Source organism: Cinclus cinclus, chromosome 2 (assembly GCF_963662255.1).
Source record: "Cinclus cinclus chromosome 2, bCinCin1.1, whole genome shotgun sequence".
Lineage (NCBI taxonomy): Eukaryota > Metazoa > Chordata > Aves > Passeriformes > Cinclidae > Cinclus > Cinclus cinclus.
This window is the reverse complement of record NC_085047.1, coordinates 117717045-117735651: the sequence shown is the minus strand read 5'-3', so window position 1 is coordinate 117735651 and position 18607 is coordinate 117717045. Positions and strand designations below refer to the sequence as shown.

The 18607-nt window shown below is 44.9% G+C and overlaps 1 protein-coding gene across 2 annotated transcripts; it reads right to left on the bottom strand.

The window, feature by feature from the left end:
• Window positions 1–466: 466 nt before the first annotated feature.
• LCMT2 (leucine carboxyl methyltransferase 2) lies at window positions 467–18572 on the bottom strand. Of its 2 annotated transcripts, none has more exons than XM_062488284.1 (13): window positions 18179–18572; window positions 16354–16435; window positions 15858–16038; window positions 13425–13581; window positions 12806–12995; window positions 12089–12196; window positions 10704–10794; window positions 9166–9423; window positions 6884–7078; window positions 5759–5856; window positions 3860–4047; window positions 3500–3635; window positions 467–1560 (listed from the first exon to the last, which is right to left on the bottom strand). In XM_062488284.1, exons 1-13 carry the CDS (start codon window positions 18343–18345, stop codon window positions 1393–1395), a joined length of 2019 nt encoding a protein of 672 aa, XP_062344268.1. In that variant the 5' UTR covers window positions 18346–18572; the 3' UTR covers window positions 467–1392. The 2 variants fall into 2 exon arrangements, with proteins under 2 accessions (XP_062344268.1, XP_062344267.1); XM_062488283.1 differs by having other exon boundaries at window positions 6884–7114; window positions 18179–18570.
• Window positions 18573–18607: the final 35 nt, after the last annotated feature.

Below are 18607 nucleotides of genomic sequence, written 5' to 3'. Positions count from 1 at the left end.
AGGCTGCTCCAAGCCCCATCCAGCCTGGCCAGACAAAGGGCAGCCACAGCTTCTCCCTGAAACCTGTGCAGGGCCTCACCATCCCCAAAGGGAACAATTCCTTCCCAATATCCCATCCATCCCTGCCCTCTGGCAGAGGGAAGCCACTTCCCCTTGTCCTGACACTCCAGGCCCTTGACCAAAGTCTATTTCCAGCTCTCTTGAAGTTGGGGGCCCTAAAGTCTCTCCTTCTCCTCCCTAGGCTGAACACCTCCAGCTCTCTCAGCCTGTCTGCAGAACAGACAGGCTCCAGCCTTCGAGCATCTCCGTGGCCTCCTCTGGACTCAGTCTAGCAGCTCCACATCCTGAAAGACCAAATACCATCCAGAGGGACCTGGATAAGCTCAAGAGGGCCCATGGGAATCTCATGAGGTTTAACAAGACCAAGTGCTGGTGCTGCATGTGGATCAAGACAACCTCCAGTATCATACCAGGCTGGGGGATGAAGAGATCGAAAGAGCCCTAGCCAAGACCAACTTGGGGATGCTGGTGAATGAGGCTGGACATGCCCTGGCCCTCTGTGCTGGGCTGATCCCACAGTGTGAGCAGCCAGGGAGGGGGGGGAACTCTTCACTTCTGCCCTGCTCTAGTAAGATCGCACCTGCAGTGCTGCCTGTAGCTCTGGGCTCCCAGCACAGGAAGGACATGGAAGTGCTGGAGAGAGTCCAGAGGAAACCTCAAGATGATCAATAGGATGGAACACCTCTATGCTATGACGAAAGGCTGAGAGAATTGGAATTGTTTAGCCTGGAGAAGCTTTGGAGTGAACCTAACTGAGGCCTTTCAGTACCTGAAGGGTGCCAACAAGAAAGGTGGAGAGAGACTATATCTACAAGGGCCTGTAGTGACTGGCCAAGGGAGAAAAACTTCTCACTGAGACAAAGTAGGTTTAGATTGGATATCGGGAAGAAATTCTTCCCCATGAGGGTGGTGAGGCCCTGACACAGGTTACTCCAAGAAGCTGTTGCTGTCCCATCTGTGAAAATGTCCAAGGCCAGGTTGGATGGGGCTTGGAGTAATATGGGATAGTAGGTTTCCCTACCTACGGCAGGGGGGTGGAACAGGATGATCTCTACAGTGCCTTCCAACTCAAACCACACTATTCGTCACCTCTAAGGACTACTGCTGCCAGCTGCTTTTGAGGTATTTTATTTACAGCAACACAAAGAGTCGTAAAAATGCAACAGCCAGTGAGGTGTGAATCCCTTGTTTTAACTGTCCCTCCTGATCCCACCTTCACAAATGCATTCTGGATACAAAGCCTTTGTAGAAATATCATGCTGCTTTTGGACCTAGAGTGAACAGACATCTCCCCACAGTGCAGTAGTATGGTTCAGCCCTGCTTGGTGCCACTCAGTGATTGATCAGGATGCTGCTGAGGCTCAGTGAGACAGGCTCTGGGTTCAGGTGTGTCCCAAAGGAGAAGCAGTTTCCACCACCACCAATAACCAACAGCTCCTTCTCATTTGGCAGAAAGACACTGCTATGATTGTGTAGCATTAATGGCCACTCCAGGTGTTCCTGAAAAAAGAAAGGAGATTTTGAAAATACAGGACTTCACATGGTCCACCGTACCACCCATGAATGTGGGCAAGAACAAATAGAGAATATAGGAACAAGTAACCCCTAAGGTGTACTCCTCTACTACACCCACCCACCCACGAACTTGCAATTGAGTGATTTTTTTAATGAGAGAAAATGCCTTTGTACTCTCTCAGTCTTAATGGTTTTCCTCCCAATAAGGTAGCCAGTCAGTTTTTGATTCAATGTAAATCTTTGACATTCATGGCCTGTGGCACGGAGTTCCAGAGCTTACCTATGTAACTGGTAGGTTCAAAAGCCTAAAGTTTCACCTAAGTCAAACAAACAGCTCATAAGCAAAGGGAGATACCAATCCATCTGCATCTGCTGATTCAGTGTAAACAAAAAAAGTTATATTCTTTTAGATACAACTTTACTATCACTGTACCTGTCCTCATTGCCGTCCGACAAGGGCAGTCTATTTTATCTAAAGGATATGAGGCCACTTATAACTTCTGCTACAGATAGTAATTGAAAATTAAGCTACAATTAAGCATATTTCATGCTTTTATACCCTCCACAAAATGCTACAAGGCCAACTAGATGCACACATTCTGTCCAGTATAAAAAACTGACCTGTCACAAATTCCAGTTTCATCAACAACAGGTTCCATGTGTAGTTACCAAAAGAAAATCATTTCTTTACATGAAAGATAAATAAAAACTTGTCAAACAAAAGAAATGTTCTTACAGAATCACAGAATGGTTTGGGATGGAAGGGCCTTAAAAAATGCCACCTCACTCCATCCCCCTACACTGGGCAGGGACAGCTTGCACTAGACCAGGTTGCTCCAAGCCAAATCTAATGTGGCCTTGAACATTTCCAGGGATGGGGCAGCCACAGCTTTTCTGGGCAGCCTTTGGCAGTGCCTCACCATATTCTTCATTAAAAAATTAATCCATATACCTAGTTTGAAGCTACTATCCTTTAGATGAAAACCATCACCTCTTGTCCTGCCACTACAGACCCTGCCAAAAAGACTGTCCCCATCCTCCTAACAAGTCCTTTAAGTGCTGGAAGGGGCTCTAAGGTACCCCCATAGGGCTCTCTCTCTAAGGCTGAACAACCCCAACTCTCTCAGCACAGCCTCACAGATCAGCTCCAGCTCTCTGATGATCTTTGTGGCCCTACTATGGATTTCATCCAACAGATCTATGTCTTTTACTCAAGGCAGTGTTATTTGAGATGAGGGCTACTCAGAGATGTAGACCAAGTTTTGCCCAGAGTATGCCGAAATCCTACTCTGTGGCACCACCTGTATGACTGTTCTTCAGTGATTCATAGAAGAAAGTCACCAAACAGTTTATGTTGGAAGGATCCTCCATGCATCATCCAGTCCAACCACCCTGTTCCAAGCAGGCTAAACTCAAGCAGGATTTTCAGTACCTTGCCCCATGAGGTTTCAAGTATCTCCAATAATGGAAATACAACAGGCTCTCTGAGCAGTCTGTTCAGCGTTCAATCATCCTTACAGGAAACTTTCCAGTGGAGTTTCCAGTATTTGCATGCTGGTCTTTTTCTCATATTTCAGCCAACAACTACAGCACACTGCAGTGCTTCTATCAAGAAGTTCTGAATGAAATTATACCTCATAGACTTCCATAAACACTAACTTAGCCTGTGGTTTATCTGTTCCCTTCCTCCGAAAACATCCTGAAGTGACTATGCTTGTGCCCATTTCAGTTCTGCTGCCCCTTGTCTGAAACAGAGCAGCTCCATGTTCCAGTCTTCTGCACATTCCACCTCTCCCTCTCTTAATGCTGCTACATTCTCTGTGCTGGGTAACAGCACTTTGGAATTAGATCCTACCTCTCCATAAAGTTACCATGTTCCTTCACAGGACGCTGTTTACCCTGAAAGAAAAATTTCAGTACTTACCACATTAATCACATAGTCCAAGCAGAGACCAGTGATTAAGTCAATGACAGTGACACCTGGCACAGAGGATGCATGAAACCACACTCCACCAATGAGCAGAAGCTTTCCCTCATGCACATGTGCAGTATGTGAATACCTGTGAGTTCAAAATGAGATTGAACTCCATTAGCAATGGAGGCTGGTAGAGACATGCTCAAGATTCTCTGCTGGATGCTCTGAGCAACCTGTCTAGTTGAAGATGGCCCTAACTCATTGCAGGGAGGTTGGATTAGTTGGCCTTTAAGAGGTCCCTTCCAAATCAAACTATTTTATGAATAGTTTGAATGAATTTTATGAATACTATGAATGCCTTCTGCTTACCTTGGGACAAGAGGAGGGTGTGTGTCTATTGTCTGCCACTGAAAACCATGTTCAAGCTCCCTCAAAAGGAAAACTGAACCTAAGGGCTGCTCAGCTGCTCCCAGACCTCCTGCAATCAGCACACCTCCTTCCCAGCTGCAGGCACTGTGAGAGTGGCGGCTTTCTGGGACTGGACCCTCAACAGCAATCTGAAAAAAAACCAAGTCCAAGGCTGAAGTTTGCCAAGCTAAGTGTCTGCTTAATGTCCAGGCTTTTAAATGCCTTTTCCTGTGTGGTTGAGTTTTTTGACACCCAACCTTCTCCACAAGCTCCTGTAGGGACTGCTACATGCTTCCATTTACACTGTCTCTGTTCCTCAGTACATTTAATATAATCAGTCTTTAGAGGGTTTATTTCCACACATTTATTAGAGGTAACTTTATGTGCATTCCTGCATGCTGATTTCTACTCAAGACATACACCTGGGAACTACAAGTTTGTTTAGAAACACGTGGACTAATGCAGTGCCCAGCAAAGCAGGTGATCAGTTGCTCAAACCACAGAGAAGGATAAAAGGCTCAACTGCAGGACTAAAATCCAAAGGAAAAAAAAGTAAGATCAGGCATTTAAAGGAATATCACAGCAAATAAGTGATGGAGAAATATTTGGAGGCCATTTGGTCCATACCTTTTCCCTAAAACAAATGAAACTATATCTGTTATCATCTGGATGGATGGATGGATGGATGGATGGATGGATGGATGGATGTTCATATAATAGTTTCCAAAAGTCTGCAGTGACAAGAATTTCTCACCTCTTTAGGAAGTCTATTGCAGACTCAGCTAGCTTCACAATCAATAGCTTTCTTTAGTGTCCAGCTGATTCTCTGTACTACTCAAAGTTAAAATGGAGAACAATTTTTGTCTTCCCTGCAGCACTATTTTAGATATTAAAAGGTTTCTTTCTATCTTCAATCTTCTCCAGATTCAATAGCTAGAAGACCTTCAAAACCCTCCCCCGTGAGGTATGTGCCCTGCTCACTCTTACTGCATACCTCTATACAGTTGTTTTACACCCTGTCCACCTATTTTCAGCAATCAGCTTTGGGCATTTTACAGGAGTTCTGCTGAGGTTAGAAACACTGTAGAAAATAAAAGAAGCAATTCATGTGTCTACCAGATAACATTCCTTGTTACGTATCTAAAGACAGTGTAGGCCTCCCACAACAGCGGGATATTGCTTACTCATTGCTTGTGACCTCCTGCAGTCATGAATCTCTCACCGTGTAATGGTGCTATGTACAAGGCTGGGCTCGAAGAATTACAGCAAACAGAGTTACATCAGGCTGGTGGCCAGTAAGTAAACAAGAGAGTAAGTCCTCTTTCACTCAATTTTCTTTTGTGACACATTCAGCAATCTAGTTGACTGAGGCAAACCAGCAGATGTGGAGGTGGTTATCACTGTAGCAAAGCTTTTTATACCATCACTAACAGTATCCTTCAACAAAAATATCCAGCTTGCAACTAGACAAGTCCATGATGGGAGAGGTGAAAGAACAGAGACGGCATGTTCTCAGTAGCATCCAGCAACAGGTCAAGAGGCAATGGGCACAAACTGACATAGAAAAAAACACACATAAATGTAAAACCCCCTCATACTGTTCTATCAGGGCAGTAAAGCACTGGAATAGGTTGCCCAAAGAGATTGTAGAGTCTCCACCTATGGAGATAATCCCACCTGGACAATATACCCAGCAACCTGCTCTAGCAAGACCTGTTTTAAGCAAGAGTGCTGGACTAGATGACCTCCAGATGTCCCTTCCAACCTCCACTATTCTGTAGAGACTGTATTAGACCGAAAAGCTGGGTGTTTAGAAGTTGCCAGTAGTCTAGATCTAATCACAGCAGAGTACATCCTTACCTCAGTGTAGGAGAGTTCTGGAGTGTGCAGGAAATACCAATCCCCGAGCACAGGCTCCATAGCAGAGCGGCCACCATACACAAACAAGTACTGCTCACCTATGGATACAGACAACCAGGTGGGAACAGAAGTCAGAATCTGGTGTGCCAGATTTTTGCCAAAAGCAAAAGTTTCTGTTTGCATAGAAGGGAAGCTGACAAAAAGGTGGCAATAGTACTTTGGATAGATGTCAAGGACATGCATTCACTGCACTATGCCCTGTCCTTTCACTGGTTCAGAATGGACTGTGCAGGTAACACTAGGGTTGGTCACCTTCTTCAGCTACAAAGCAATATCAAGACAAAAATAAGATGAAACAACACAGTTTGACAAAGGCAAAACCCAATGTATTATTAATAAAATTTTATTTACCCATTTAGCATTTGCTTTTTTGATATAAAATTCTGACTGGAAGGCTGAATGCTAAACTGTGCTACAGTGTTAATTAAACACTAAATCCACAAATGGAAAGTGTGCTCCAGACTAGACTAACAACTGCTTAAAAATTCCTTTCTGCTCCTCTTGCAGAATTTCCTGCCATCTGAGCAATGAGACACCTTAGGAAAGGACAGCTTTCAGCTCCTGAATGCCTCTGCTTAAGTATTTGCCCCTTACAACCAGGATCTTTTAGACCAACCTTCAGCTTACTATTGCAGGACCTCATTCTAGAGCTGTTCACAACTACTGAGTGTTTGTCAATTGCTACTAGAAAAGTAACATTTCTTCTGAAGGACTTCTTGATAAAGAACTAGGGATCCTGCTCCCCAAAAAAATATCCTTTGGAGAGACCAAAACTTATTTCTGGCATAATCAAGCACGAATAACTTCAGCCAAAGATGATGTCAAAAAATCAGTCTTCCAGAATGGATTACAGCAGGTTTCAATCCTACTTGCAACCAGGGATTATGTAGACAAAATTACAAATCACCACATTTCAAGTGTCAAGAAGAGATCTCAGAGCTTCTTAATTTCCTTCCTACTGTAAGGCTTGAGAAGTGGTCAATATGAACTTCATGAAGATCAACAAGATCAAGTGCAAGATCCTGAATACCTACAAGCCATTTCCACTCTTTCCAGGATTGTTACCTTTGAAGGTCATTTCAGTTGTGCTGTGTCTCCAACGAGAAGTTGCTGCTTTAGCAGCAGGCTGCAGACTTACAAGCTCCACTGAAACGTCATCTGGGCCTGAAGCATTACAGGTTTTGGGGAACTTCAGCCACAGCGCTCCCAAGCCTGCACTCGATGGGGAAGTTCGTCCTCCTACCACCAGGGCCAGAGTGTCTGAGAGACAAGACACAGTATGGTACAACCTCTCCCCTGTGGAGATTGAAAAATGTCATGGTTCACACAGGTATTTTCTCCAAGAAATTTGTAATTTAAGTTGGAAAAGACCCTTACAGATTATTAAGTCCAACCATTCCTCCAGCACTCTCAAAGCCAAAACTAAACCATGTCCCCAAGAGCCACTTTCACACAGCTTTTAAATCCTTCCACGGATGTGGACTTCACCTACCCTAGGTAGCTTATGCCAGGTATGGTCGACCCTTTTCTTAGAGACATTTTTCTCAATATCCAACTTAAACCTCCCCTGGCACAGCTTGAAGCCATTTCCTCTTGTCCTGTCCCTTGTCTCTTGAGAGAAGAGGCCGACCTCCACCTGGCTACACTGTCCCTTCAGGTAGTCATGAAGAGTGAGAAGCTTCCCCCAGCTTCCTTTTCTTCAGGCTGAGCCCCCACCCACCCAGTTCCCTTGGCCACTACTACAATGAGCTTAGAGCAGTGATGGATGAGGGAAGAGAAACAGATGTCACCTACATGGACTTGTACAAAGCATTTCGCACTGTCCCACGCAGCACCCAGTCTCCTAACTGGAGAGACATGGATTTGACAGCTGGACCATTTGGTGGATTAGGAATTGGCTGGATGGCCTCACTCAAACAGTCAGTCACAGTCACCAGCTCACTGTCCATGTGGAGACCAGTGATGAGTGCTGTTCTTCAGGTCTCCACAGGGACCAGCACTATTTAACATTTTTGTTGGTGACGTGGACAGTGGGATCAAGGGAACTCCCAGCTCATTTGCCAGTGACAAGGAGCTGTGTGGTGTGGTCATGCTCTGGAGGGAAAGGGAGGGGCATCCAGAGGGACCTGGATAGGAGAGGTGGGAATGTGCTAGCCTCATGGAGTTCAGCAGGACCAAGGGCAAGGTCCTGCCCCTGGGTTGGGGCAATCCCAGCACAAAAACAGACTGGTCAGAGAATGTACCAAAAGAGGTTCTGGGAAGAAGGACTTGGTGGTGTTTGTGGACAAAGTATTCAGTACGACTCGGCAGTATGTGCTTGCAGCACAGAAAGTCAACATGTCCCAGGCTGCATCAAAAGACGTGTGGCCAGCAGGTTGATGGAGATCATTCTCACCCTCTATGCTGCTTTTCTGAGACCCCACCTGGAGTTCTGCATCCAGGTCTGGTGCCCCCAGCACAATAAAGACATGCTGCTGTTGGAAAAAAATTCAGAGTCCACTAGCTTGATCACAGGGCTGAAGCCTCTCTGCTCTGAAGGCAGGCTGAGAGGGTCTGGGCTGTTCAGCCTGGAAAAGTGAAGGCTCCAGGCAGACCTTAGGACCCCTTCTAGTACCTAAAGGGACTCCAAGAGAGATGGAGAGGGACTTTGGAAAAGGGCCTGCAGTGACAGGACAAGGGGGAATAGCTTCCCACTGCCAGATGGCAGGGTTAGATGGGATATTGGGAACAAATTATTCTTTGTGAAGGTCATGAGGCTCTAGCACAGATCGCCCAGAGAAGTGGCTACCATTTGTCTGGAAATATTCCACACCATGCTGAAGGGGGCTCTGATTAACCTGGTCTAGCAGAAGGTGTCCTTGCCCATGGCAGAGGGTTGGAGCTAGATGATCTTTACGTCCCTTCCAACCCAAACCATTCCATGATTCTATGACTCCAGCCCCTCAATGTCTCTCTTTCTGTTAGAGGCCCAGAACTGGACATGGCACTCGAGGGATCTCTGCAGTGCCCAGCAGAAAGGGACAATCACTGCTCTGGGCCTGTGGCCACACCAAGCTGGTACCAGCCAGGTGCCATTTGCCTTCTTGCCCACCTAGGCTAATGATCAACCAATGTCGAACAGAATTCCCAAGTCCTTTTCCAGCTTTCCAGTCATCCTGCTCCCAGCCTGGAGTGAAGCATGGGTTTGTGGTGACCAAAGGGCAGGATACAGCATTTAGCAAACAGAACCTTCAGATCTCTGTGACTGCCAGCATCACTGTGCCACGACATCACTTCTCCACTAGAGTTTATTTCACTTTTAGCACAAAGGTATCCCCTTTGCACTTGCCATCAGTATGGGAACTCACCCCATCTTTCATCAGGAATATTCTGTGTCACACAGACAGCTTCCCAGTAGCCTGCACGCTTACTCAGCACATGGAAGTTTCTCATGCGGCAGTGCTGTCCATGCTCCTCCCCAAAGCCTCCCGTGGTAAGAATCACATTGGGTTTTATAAGAACAGAGTGGTGACCGTAACGTCTCAGACCAGGAATTCCTGAGAGCCTTGCACATACTGCTGCAGGGACACTCCCAGCCATCCCAACAGGACCAGCATGACGAGGAACTGTAAGCCAAATAGAATCAAAGAACTTATGCACAATACAAACCAAGGACTACATTTTAAGTAAGAGATTAAGCATGTCACCTTTTCTAGATGACCACTTATCTTTTCAAGAAGAAAAAATTGAGAAGCAAGTTGACTTGCTTCTGTGCACACAGATAATCTGACATGCCCTAGAAATCAGGATGTAATTGTTAAAACTACTACTGTACCAATTGTAACTTCTACTCTGCTCATTCAGCTCCTGCAATTCTGAGACTGCTTTCATGGGGTGTATGTAAGACTAGCCAAGTGAGTCCTAAACTGCTGCAGCAAGATATGAATCACTGCATTGCCTTCAAAATATGAAGCATTAAACTTACGGACCAATGACAATCACACAGATTAAATCACACATTCATTTAGCTTCAATTTCACAACATCTTCAAATCTAATTGAGACACAACACATGGATTCAGTGGCCTTGTTGGCCTCAGGAATGCCATCCTGTCCTATCCTTTTTCAGTTGATTTTCTTGCTCCCTAGAACACAGATTTCAATTTTTTCTTGAAGCTGCAACTACTCGTGGTGCTATACTGTGAACACTAATGATATAAAACAGGGTAAAAATTACCTTCTGCTTTCTACCCTGAAAAGGAAGCAAGCAGTCAAAACCAGGAATTTCTTGGACTTCAACTGCCACCAAATCCTTTTTATCTTAGAAACACAATTCTGGTCTTGGCTTTTCCCCAGCTGTACCACTTTTCTCCCATCTAAAATAAATGACATACAGATCTAAAAGCATTTCAGAAACAGAAATACAACAGGTACAATTGCACCCACAAGGAATAACAAAGCAAAGCACAGCTTCATGTCAGGCTCCTGAGTGGTCTGCCAGACAGGGCAGTAAAGAAAACAGAACAACCTTTTGGGAGCTGGAAGGAGAGAATGGTTCAGAGAGCCATATGTAGAGGCAACCAGGAATAAATTTGACAGGAAGATCCCAAAAACAGGAGGAGCAGGGTAGGCTGGCATTGCAGCCATGCACTGGAGAGGCTCATGTATGAACAAATTACAAGCTGTTAGGACTGAGAGGTTTATTGAAAGAACTGAAGTGATCAGAACCAGCAGCGTTAGGCCATGGCCCAGGCCTTGGTTTGGACAGCAGAACTATTGTGGAGCAGTAGAGAAAGCTACCAGACAGCAGCATCCCATCTGCCCTTTCCAGCATTTCAATGTCTCCTAAAACCTTCCAGAGACGCCTACACGAGATAAAAGAATACTGAAAACTACTTGGTGTATACCTGTCACACTGGGTAAAAACGGAGTCCAGGAAGGTTCCATCCCCTTTGATGCAGCCAACACAAAGTAATGAGAACATTTCAGATGCCATTCCTGTAGCAAGCCCAAAGTAAAAATCAAATAAATAAACAAACAAACCAAGAAAGGAAGAACCAAACAAAAAACAATCCCCTTCAAAATCTTAGAGCAAACAGTAGTAAGGACCTCAGAACAGCCATGGTGACCAAATCAAATACCAACCCAGCCTAGCACTGTTTCCATCAATGGTCAAAATCAGAGGGGTAAAGCTGAATCAGAGAAAGAACTGCTGGGTAAATACCTCTCCCACGCCAACTTTCAAAAATTTACAGCCCAGAGATCTTCTAAGCGAGAAGTTGTGTCTGTATTGAACAATCCCTGAAGGATTTCTCATCCATGAACTTACCCAGCTGCTCTTTGAACTCACATAAACTTTTAATGTGGCCAGCATACATCCCATAGCTTAACTGTATGTTGCATGGGAAAGTTTTTCTTTTGGGAACCAGCTTTATGCTTCTCAGTTCTTATAAAAAAAAGTGAAGTCTTTACACCACGGGGATTAAGGTTTCTTAAAGTTCATGGAATATAAGTGATTCCAAAGAAATCACAAATGTTAAAAGGTGCAATATGGTCCATGCTGGACAATAACACATCATTTTCAGTCTGGCCTTGGAAACATTCTGAGGCAGAAGCACAAGCAAAAGGAATGTACAGGAAGCCAGTAGCAATGAGAGTTCACTCTGGCATTTATGAGACATGAGGGAATTGAGTGTGCTCATTTCCACGGGGTGGGATATATTCAGTGACTAGCAAGCATAAGAATGAATTTAAAAGGCATAAGAAGTCAGAGCAAAAAACATCAAAAATTAGAAACCTGTATTCAACAATGACACACAATAAAGTAGTCTATGGAAATGGAAGAGAGCAGGAAAAGTGCATCTGCTTTCCCCAGGAATGCTCTCAACGAACTGCAGTCAGGAACAGCACATCAGGTGTACATTTATGTATCCAGTCGTCCTCAATGGATTTCTCTTTTATTAAAGTAATTGTCCCTTGGATATATGCCAACTTTCAGCACGTACAGCTTCTTTTATACTACCCGGTAATTTTCTATGGCAAGCCTGTCTCCTTGAGAGACTGCTCACAGGAAGAAACATGCAGCTTTTCTAATATCAAGGAGAGCCTTCTTCCCATGCTGCTTCACCAGGAGCTCCTCATGGCCTCTGTGCTAACTAAGCTGACCCAAGGTCTCTTTTGCCTCTGTGAACAGCTGTGCCTCAGCAGCTCTCTACAGAATTGCAACCATAACTGCAAATACTTTATGATATCAAAATCAGGTCCCCCGATCCTCAGAATAAAGGAGGGTTACCTCATACTCATCAAAAGGCTCCAGAGTCTGCACTCTTTGCTGCTCATCTTCTGGAATACAACAGGTGAAAAACTCATTCATATCCATGACACTGCACTCAGTCCAGCCCTAAAAGACAAATCCCTTGAAGTTATCACCTCTGGAAGGACAGAAACTCGCTTTGTTGTTAATTCCATAGCTGTTGTTTTGTTTGTCTTACTGGATGTACTAGTAAAGAACTGTTATTCCTATCCCTGTATCTTTGCCCGAGAGCCCCTTCATTTCAAAATTATACTAATTCAGAGGGAGGGATTTACTTTCTCCATTTCAAGGGAAGGCCCTGCTTTCCCTAGCAGACCCCTGTATTATCAAACCGGGACACTCACTTCCCACAGGAAAACAAAGACCCTAAATTAAATACCTGAATGAGCCACTAAGACTGTCTAGCTAGAGTAAGAGCATCCAGAAAGCTGGTGAAAATAGATTTCTCATCTGTAAAGTTCTTAAAAACTTAATCTATTACATCAAAAATCTCAGAGGAACCCATTCATCCCATATGAGACAGCAGGCTGCAAGCCAGTTGGAAGCACCTTCTAATGATGAGTCCTACTACCAGAGAAAGCAGTACCTCAGCCTCAGCCCTGTTTGCTTCAACCAATAACAGACCAAGCACTTAGTGTTCCAATCTGCCTCAGATAAATCATGCTTCATGCATGCCCTAGAGCTGCAGGTGCTCACCTTCCCCAGAAAGCGCCTCTGCTGAGCCTCACAGTCAGGGTACTGTGCCAGTGAGTGCAGTGCAGTGTTCAGCTGGCTGAAATGCTGCTGCATGACATGTCCAAAGGGGTCCTCTGGGTGCGCCTGCTCATACACTAGGAAGCATGCCTGTGGGAAATGCTCTGCTGCCCACTGAATCAAGGCATCTGACCTGTTGGGAGATTGTCCATAAGAAACTAAACTGAGGGCCCACTCATCATACGACAGATGCAGCAGATGTACCTTCCTGCAACACCATAAAGCAGCTATTAAGGCATCCTGACAAGTGGCAATACACTGAGAGCGGTGTGCTGAACATCTCCTCGCCATCTACACAGACAATTCAGGGGATGAGAAGAACAAAAACCTCAAAACTGCTCATTTGAGATTTTTCTTCTTTTTTTCCTTCCTTTTAGGATATCACGTGGACATCAATTTCATCATCATAATTACAATGTAGGGAGATATTTGGGACACCAAACACAGAATTCCCAAGGCTTTAGTTTCAAGAGAACAGGTCTCCGAACCCAGGGTGATGTACTCAGAAAGAAGCTTGCTGTTTTCCCTTTACCACTGGGTAAGAGAGAAGAACCCAGCTGACCTGGTGTTCTCCATGTAGGTGAGCACCACCTCTGCGATGAAGAGGGTGGGGATTTCATTGTTCAGTCCTGCTTCCTCCAGGGTTTGCTCCAGCTCAGACAGCTCCGATAAATCCACTCCCAGTAATTTATAATCCTCTCCAGAAAAGGTAATGGCTCCTGGGAGACAAAAATACTAATCACTATGGTGCTGCTGCAATACTGAGACCAAAAGACCAAACATGAAAATCAAACCCATGGGCAATCACTCACAAGGTTATGTCCATCAACTACATTTCTCTGGAACATATACAAGAAAATCCCCATCACTACATGACCCATGAAGGGATAGTGCCATGTCGTCCATTAACTGCAGGTCTAAAACCCCATTATTCCTAGTGCAAATTTCACCTACAGATTTCTCACAGAATTATTACACTTACTATAACAACAAAACTTTACTATATTTACTTTAAGAGATTTTTTTAGAACCACTGTAATTCAAAATCAAACCCAAAAGACTCTCATTTATATACTTTTCACTTTAGGCTAAGAAAGCACCATTTCTTTGATAGAATTTCAATGGTTTCCCCTCACAATCAGAAAACCATTCTAAGGTTTCCTAGGCTTGGTTGATTTGTTTGTTAAACAGACTTCATTTCTGTAAAATGGCATTGAGTCCTGAAACTGCACATGCTAGCTCTCAGCAAACACCAGGACCTGACTCACAGATCACCATCCCCAGAAATAAGTTCCAAATTATGATCTGCAAGCATTATCATACCTCTGTACCCCATCAGAATATGGTAAGTTATGGACTGTTGACCTTTTCAGGTAAAACCACATCATTAACAAAGCAAACTGTAAGGTACCTTTAGGAATCACCTACTCTGTCTCTGCAACCCAACAACTGTATCTGTCCTGAGGACAGTCAACCTACACTGCTCTCAAAAGGCATACACTTCTGGAGGCAAAATGGCCTTTTCCAGAAGTCCATCAAAGTGTTCCGCTCTAATTTCTTCTAACTTGTGAATCCATCCTTTGCTGACCTCTGGACACAGATAATAGGGTATTTCCAGTGATCTGACACCTTTCTTTAAGTACCTGAAGATTCTTGGTATGGACAGAGTTCCTTCCAACAGGACTCTGCCAATATTAAAAATGTGAATAGATTCAGGAAAAAAATTAACAAGCTCATGGAAGAGTTACTCACTAAGACCTGGGAGTCAGGAACTCACACTCTGTAGCTGTCTTCCATCTGTATTTAAATTGATTAATACCATCTAAATGCAGCAGTTTATGAATGTCCCTACTGCATTTTATTCCATGTTTTCCAGACCATTCATATACTTTGTCAAACTCCTATTCTTATTCATCTTATTGCAAGCCCCCATGTTTCCTGCAGGTTCATTTTCTATAGCACATCATCTAGAGCATTACTGGAAATGCTGGAGGAAAACAGATGCAGGAGAAACCTCTAGTAATCCATATACTTCACATTCTTCCTTTTGTCCCTTAGCACTTAGCTGGCCCAATATTCTGCAGTAGTTTCACAAGGTTCATTTTCTCCTGTCTTGGAGGGCAAGAAAAAAGTCAGGAGACATAACAACTAATGTTTTATTACAGTCAAGGCACTTAAGAGTCAAATCTCTCTTACCCATTAAGCCCATAAATCATTGTATAATTTAGGGTGAAACGGACATTTAAAAGTCATCTTGTCCAAATACTTCCTCATGGCAATTATCTGTGTCATATTGCTCAAAGCTTTGTCCAGTCAAGCACTATCTCCAAGGCTGGAGATTCCATTACCTTTCTAGGCAATCTGTTCCCATTTTTAACTACTCATGTGGCACAACCTCCTCCCCACCATTTTCATTATACATCACTGGAATTTCCCTTCTTTTGCAACTTTTAACCACCATCCCTTGATTATTTGCTTTATGCCCCCAAGGAAAGTGTGGCTCTGTCTTTTCTAACCTCTGGCAATAGATAAGCTGAAGAGTGCTGTAAGAGTCACCTCCCTCCCAAACTCCTCCCCATGGCTGAACAAACCCAGCTCTCTCAGCCTCTCCTCCTACATCACTTGCTCCATCACTTCATCATCCCCATCACCTCCCACTGGACACGCTACAGTTTGCCACTGTTTTTGGAGCAGTATGCTCCAAGCTGGAGCTTACTTTCAGAAGTAATTACTTTCAGAATTACTTTCAGAAATTGCAACAGAAAAGAACTGACTTTGGTTTGATATAATCAGCTCCTAACAAATCCATCCTGGCTTCTTGTTATCTCCCAATGCTCACAAATGTTTTGTTTCAATGTTTTCATGAAATGAACATCCTTTTCATCTACAATTTCATTAGTTCCCCTACTATAACCTCTTGCTTTCTGAAGGCTGAAGCTATGTTTACTTCTTATAAACATTTTGTACAAAAAAAAATCTTCCATGAATGGCATACCTAATCCTTCCCCTCCAGTGTCTCCCACCAGTGCTGACAACTCCTTCATTCCTTTGATCAGAGTAGCTTTTTGGTGTGCCACATTTGGGAAATCTACCTCAAATACCACAGTGTGATGCAGAAGGCCCAAATCCTTCAAACGGAAGTATAAAGAATCAAAGCCAGCACCTAAAGATAGGATCTGCAGAGAAAGTACCAGAAAAAGTTATACTCAACTCCAGCAGCATCTTGAGCATCTAGGTGTGAAAAACTTTAAATATCATCTGTAGAGTGACAAAATCAGGCAACCTCCTGCAAGAGGTAGAAGAATTTTGTGTGGACATTGCCCCCTCCCAGATACTTCTGTGCAAAGGGACAGCCACAATACTGCCAGTCAGACTTCTGTGCCCTGCTGGGAATGGATCCCAACAGATGCACTAACAAGTTACTGTCCAGATGCCATAAAGACTTTACACACATGTAGTGAGAGATACCAGAAGCCCCAGAGAAAATGTACCTGTGTCCTGGAGAGGCTTTGTGTCTTCAGCAGGAAGTCCTGAACACAGTGATCTACAGCACGGGCACGGACATAATAACCCCTGTAGGAGCAAATTCAGTTGTGATCACTGTCCAGGAACCTGATCTCTCCAGCACTGGCAACTTCAATTTAAAAAACAAAAATAATTTATTTTTTTTTCTCTAAGCTTCACCCAATAATTCCTTTTACAGACCTGCACTGGGAGATGATTTTGTCATCTCTATAGCTTGCTAATAAATACAGATCTCCTGCAATCAGTGTGCATAATAACCATCAAGACAATGGATAACCCAGAGAAAACATGCAGATATCTCAGCTGGACCAGTTCCGTTTTGCATAAGTAAATATTTGCTGAATGAAAATGTATGAATCCAGACAGTGAGGATGCTCCCTGGAAATCCAGATGGCTGAGACCCAAGTTCCTGCCCCAAACCATATGCCATAACAACAAAATTAATGAGTGCATGCTAAGGTAGTAAGAAGAGAACAAAAAAGGGAGGAAAAGCAAAGTCAGGAGAGGAATTCTGTTCTCTGTTTTTTTAATAAATGGAACTAAGTCAGATAAACTCATGGAAAGCATTTACCATTTCCCTAGTCTGGCATGGATTGATGCCTCTTGTTTCTTGGCATTCTCTTTTACTTAGTTTCATCCTATATCCACCTGGCTATACTCCAGCTCTATCCCCCTTTTAACATGCAGGTTATCATCTTCACACATCACAGGGACCACACAGTCTAACATATCCCAAAATTGTTGATAGATGCAAGACAGAATCTAATACATCCCAAAATCGTTGACAGATGCAAGACAGAACCCTTCCTGAGAATTCAGCTTGGTATGTCAGTGTTGTGTGACAAATCAATGCAGTCTTCCTGATGAGCCACACCCATCTTCATAGGCCTGCAAGCTTCTGCTTGAACACCACCGTTTGATTTTCCCTGGAACGAAACTCCTTTGGCAATTCACAGACATTTAGATTGAATTAAACTATTCACCTCGAATTATGTAATTTCTATGTCATCAGCCTAGAGCCATCTGCAAACACACATTAAAACATTCTTGTGTCTTACAAAGCTCTGGAGAAGTCCTCCTGGTCAGACGCCACTGACTCAAAAGATATTGCTTCCCAGAGCCACCAAATACCTTACAGAAACTGTATCATCTGGGGAATTAATGGGAAAACTACTGGTGTTATTACATTATTAGTATTCTTTCAAATATTACGTTTTCAGCAGCATTGAACACTGGAGTTAGGAGCCAGTCTGGTGGCATATTTTATTCAGGCCAACGTGTTCAGTTTTGGTCCAGAAGCTGTGTAACATTATACTAACAGTCTAACAAGGTTACACTCCTGCGAGAGGATGCGCTGCACACTGCCGCTCTGCCATTCTGTGTACTTAGCTTGAAATGCGTTTGAGAAGCTGTGCCTTGTCCAACTGGCAGCTCCAAGCCTGGGGGTTTGTGGTGGAAGGGACCTTAAGCTGCTCTTGTTCCACCCTTCTGCCATGGGCAGGGACACCTTCCACCAGACCAAGTTGCTCCAAGTCCCATCCAGCCTTGGACACTTCCAGGGATGGAGTCACAACTTGCCTGGTCAACCCGAGAGCCAGGGCCTCGCCACCCCCACAGGGAAGATCTTCCCAATATGTAACCTAAACCTACTCTCTTACTGCTTAAAGCCATTCCTCCCCGTGTCCTGTCTCTCCTGGCAGTCCAAGAGGCCGAGATCCCCTCCACGCCCCGCGGGCACTGGGGCTCAGCAGCCGGAGCAGCTGAAGGCCCTGCGAAGCACTCGCTCCTCACCGGTGGATGAGCGGCGCTCGCCGTCGCCGCCGCCCCGCCAGAAGCCGCAGGAACCGGTCCTGGATATAGCCCCGTGCAGCCGCCGAGCACTTGCTAACGGCGCTGCTGCCACCGGTGCCCTGGACCCGCAGGGACAATGACACGGAGCCGCTGCTTCCGACCAACATCGCGCACCGAGAGGGGACGGGGCACGGACGCCCCGGGGCGGGATGGCGGGGCCCCAGCAGGGCTCCGAGGGGAGGAAACGGCAGTGCTCGCCACCGTCGAATCCTTCCCCGTCCCAGCCTCCGCTTCCCCTCACTCTCCGAAGCAGGCGGGCCGGGGCTCCCCGGGCCGTTCCCCGCGGCAGCGGCCCCCGGGGTCGCTCGCGGCCCGGGGTCACTCACGGCGCCGGGACGGCCGCGACCCACCCTGCGCACGCGCCGCCGG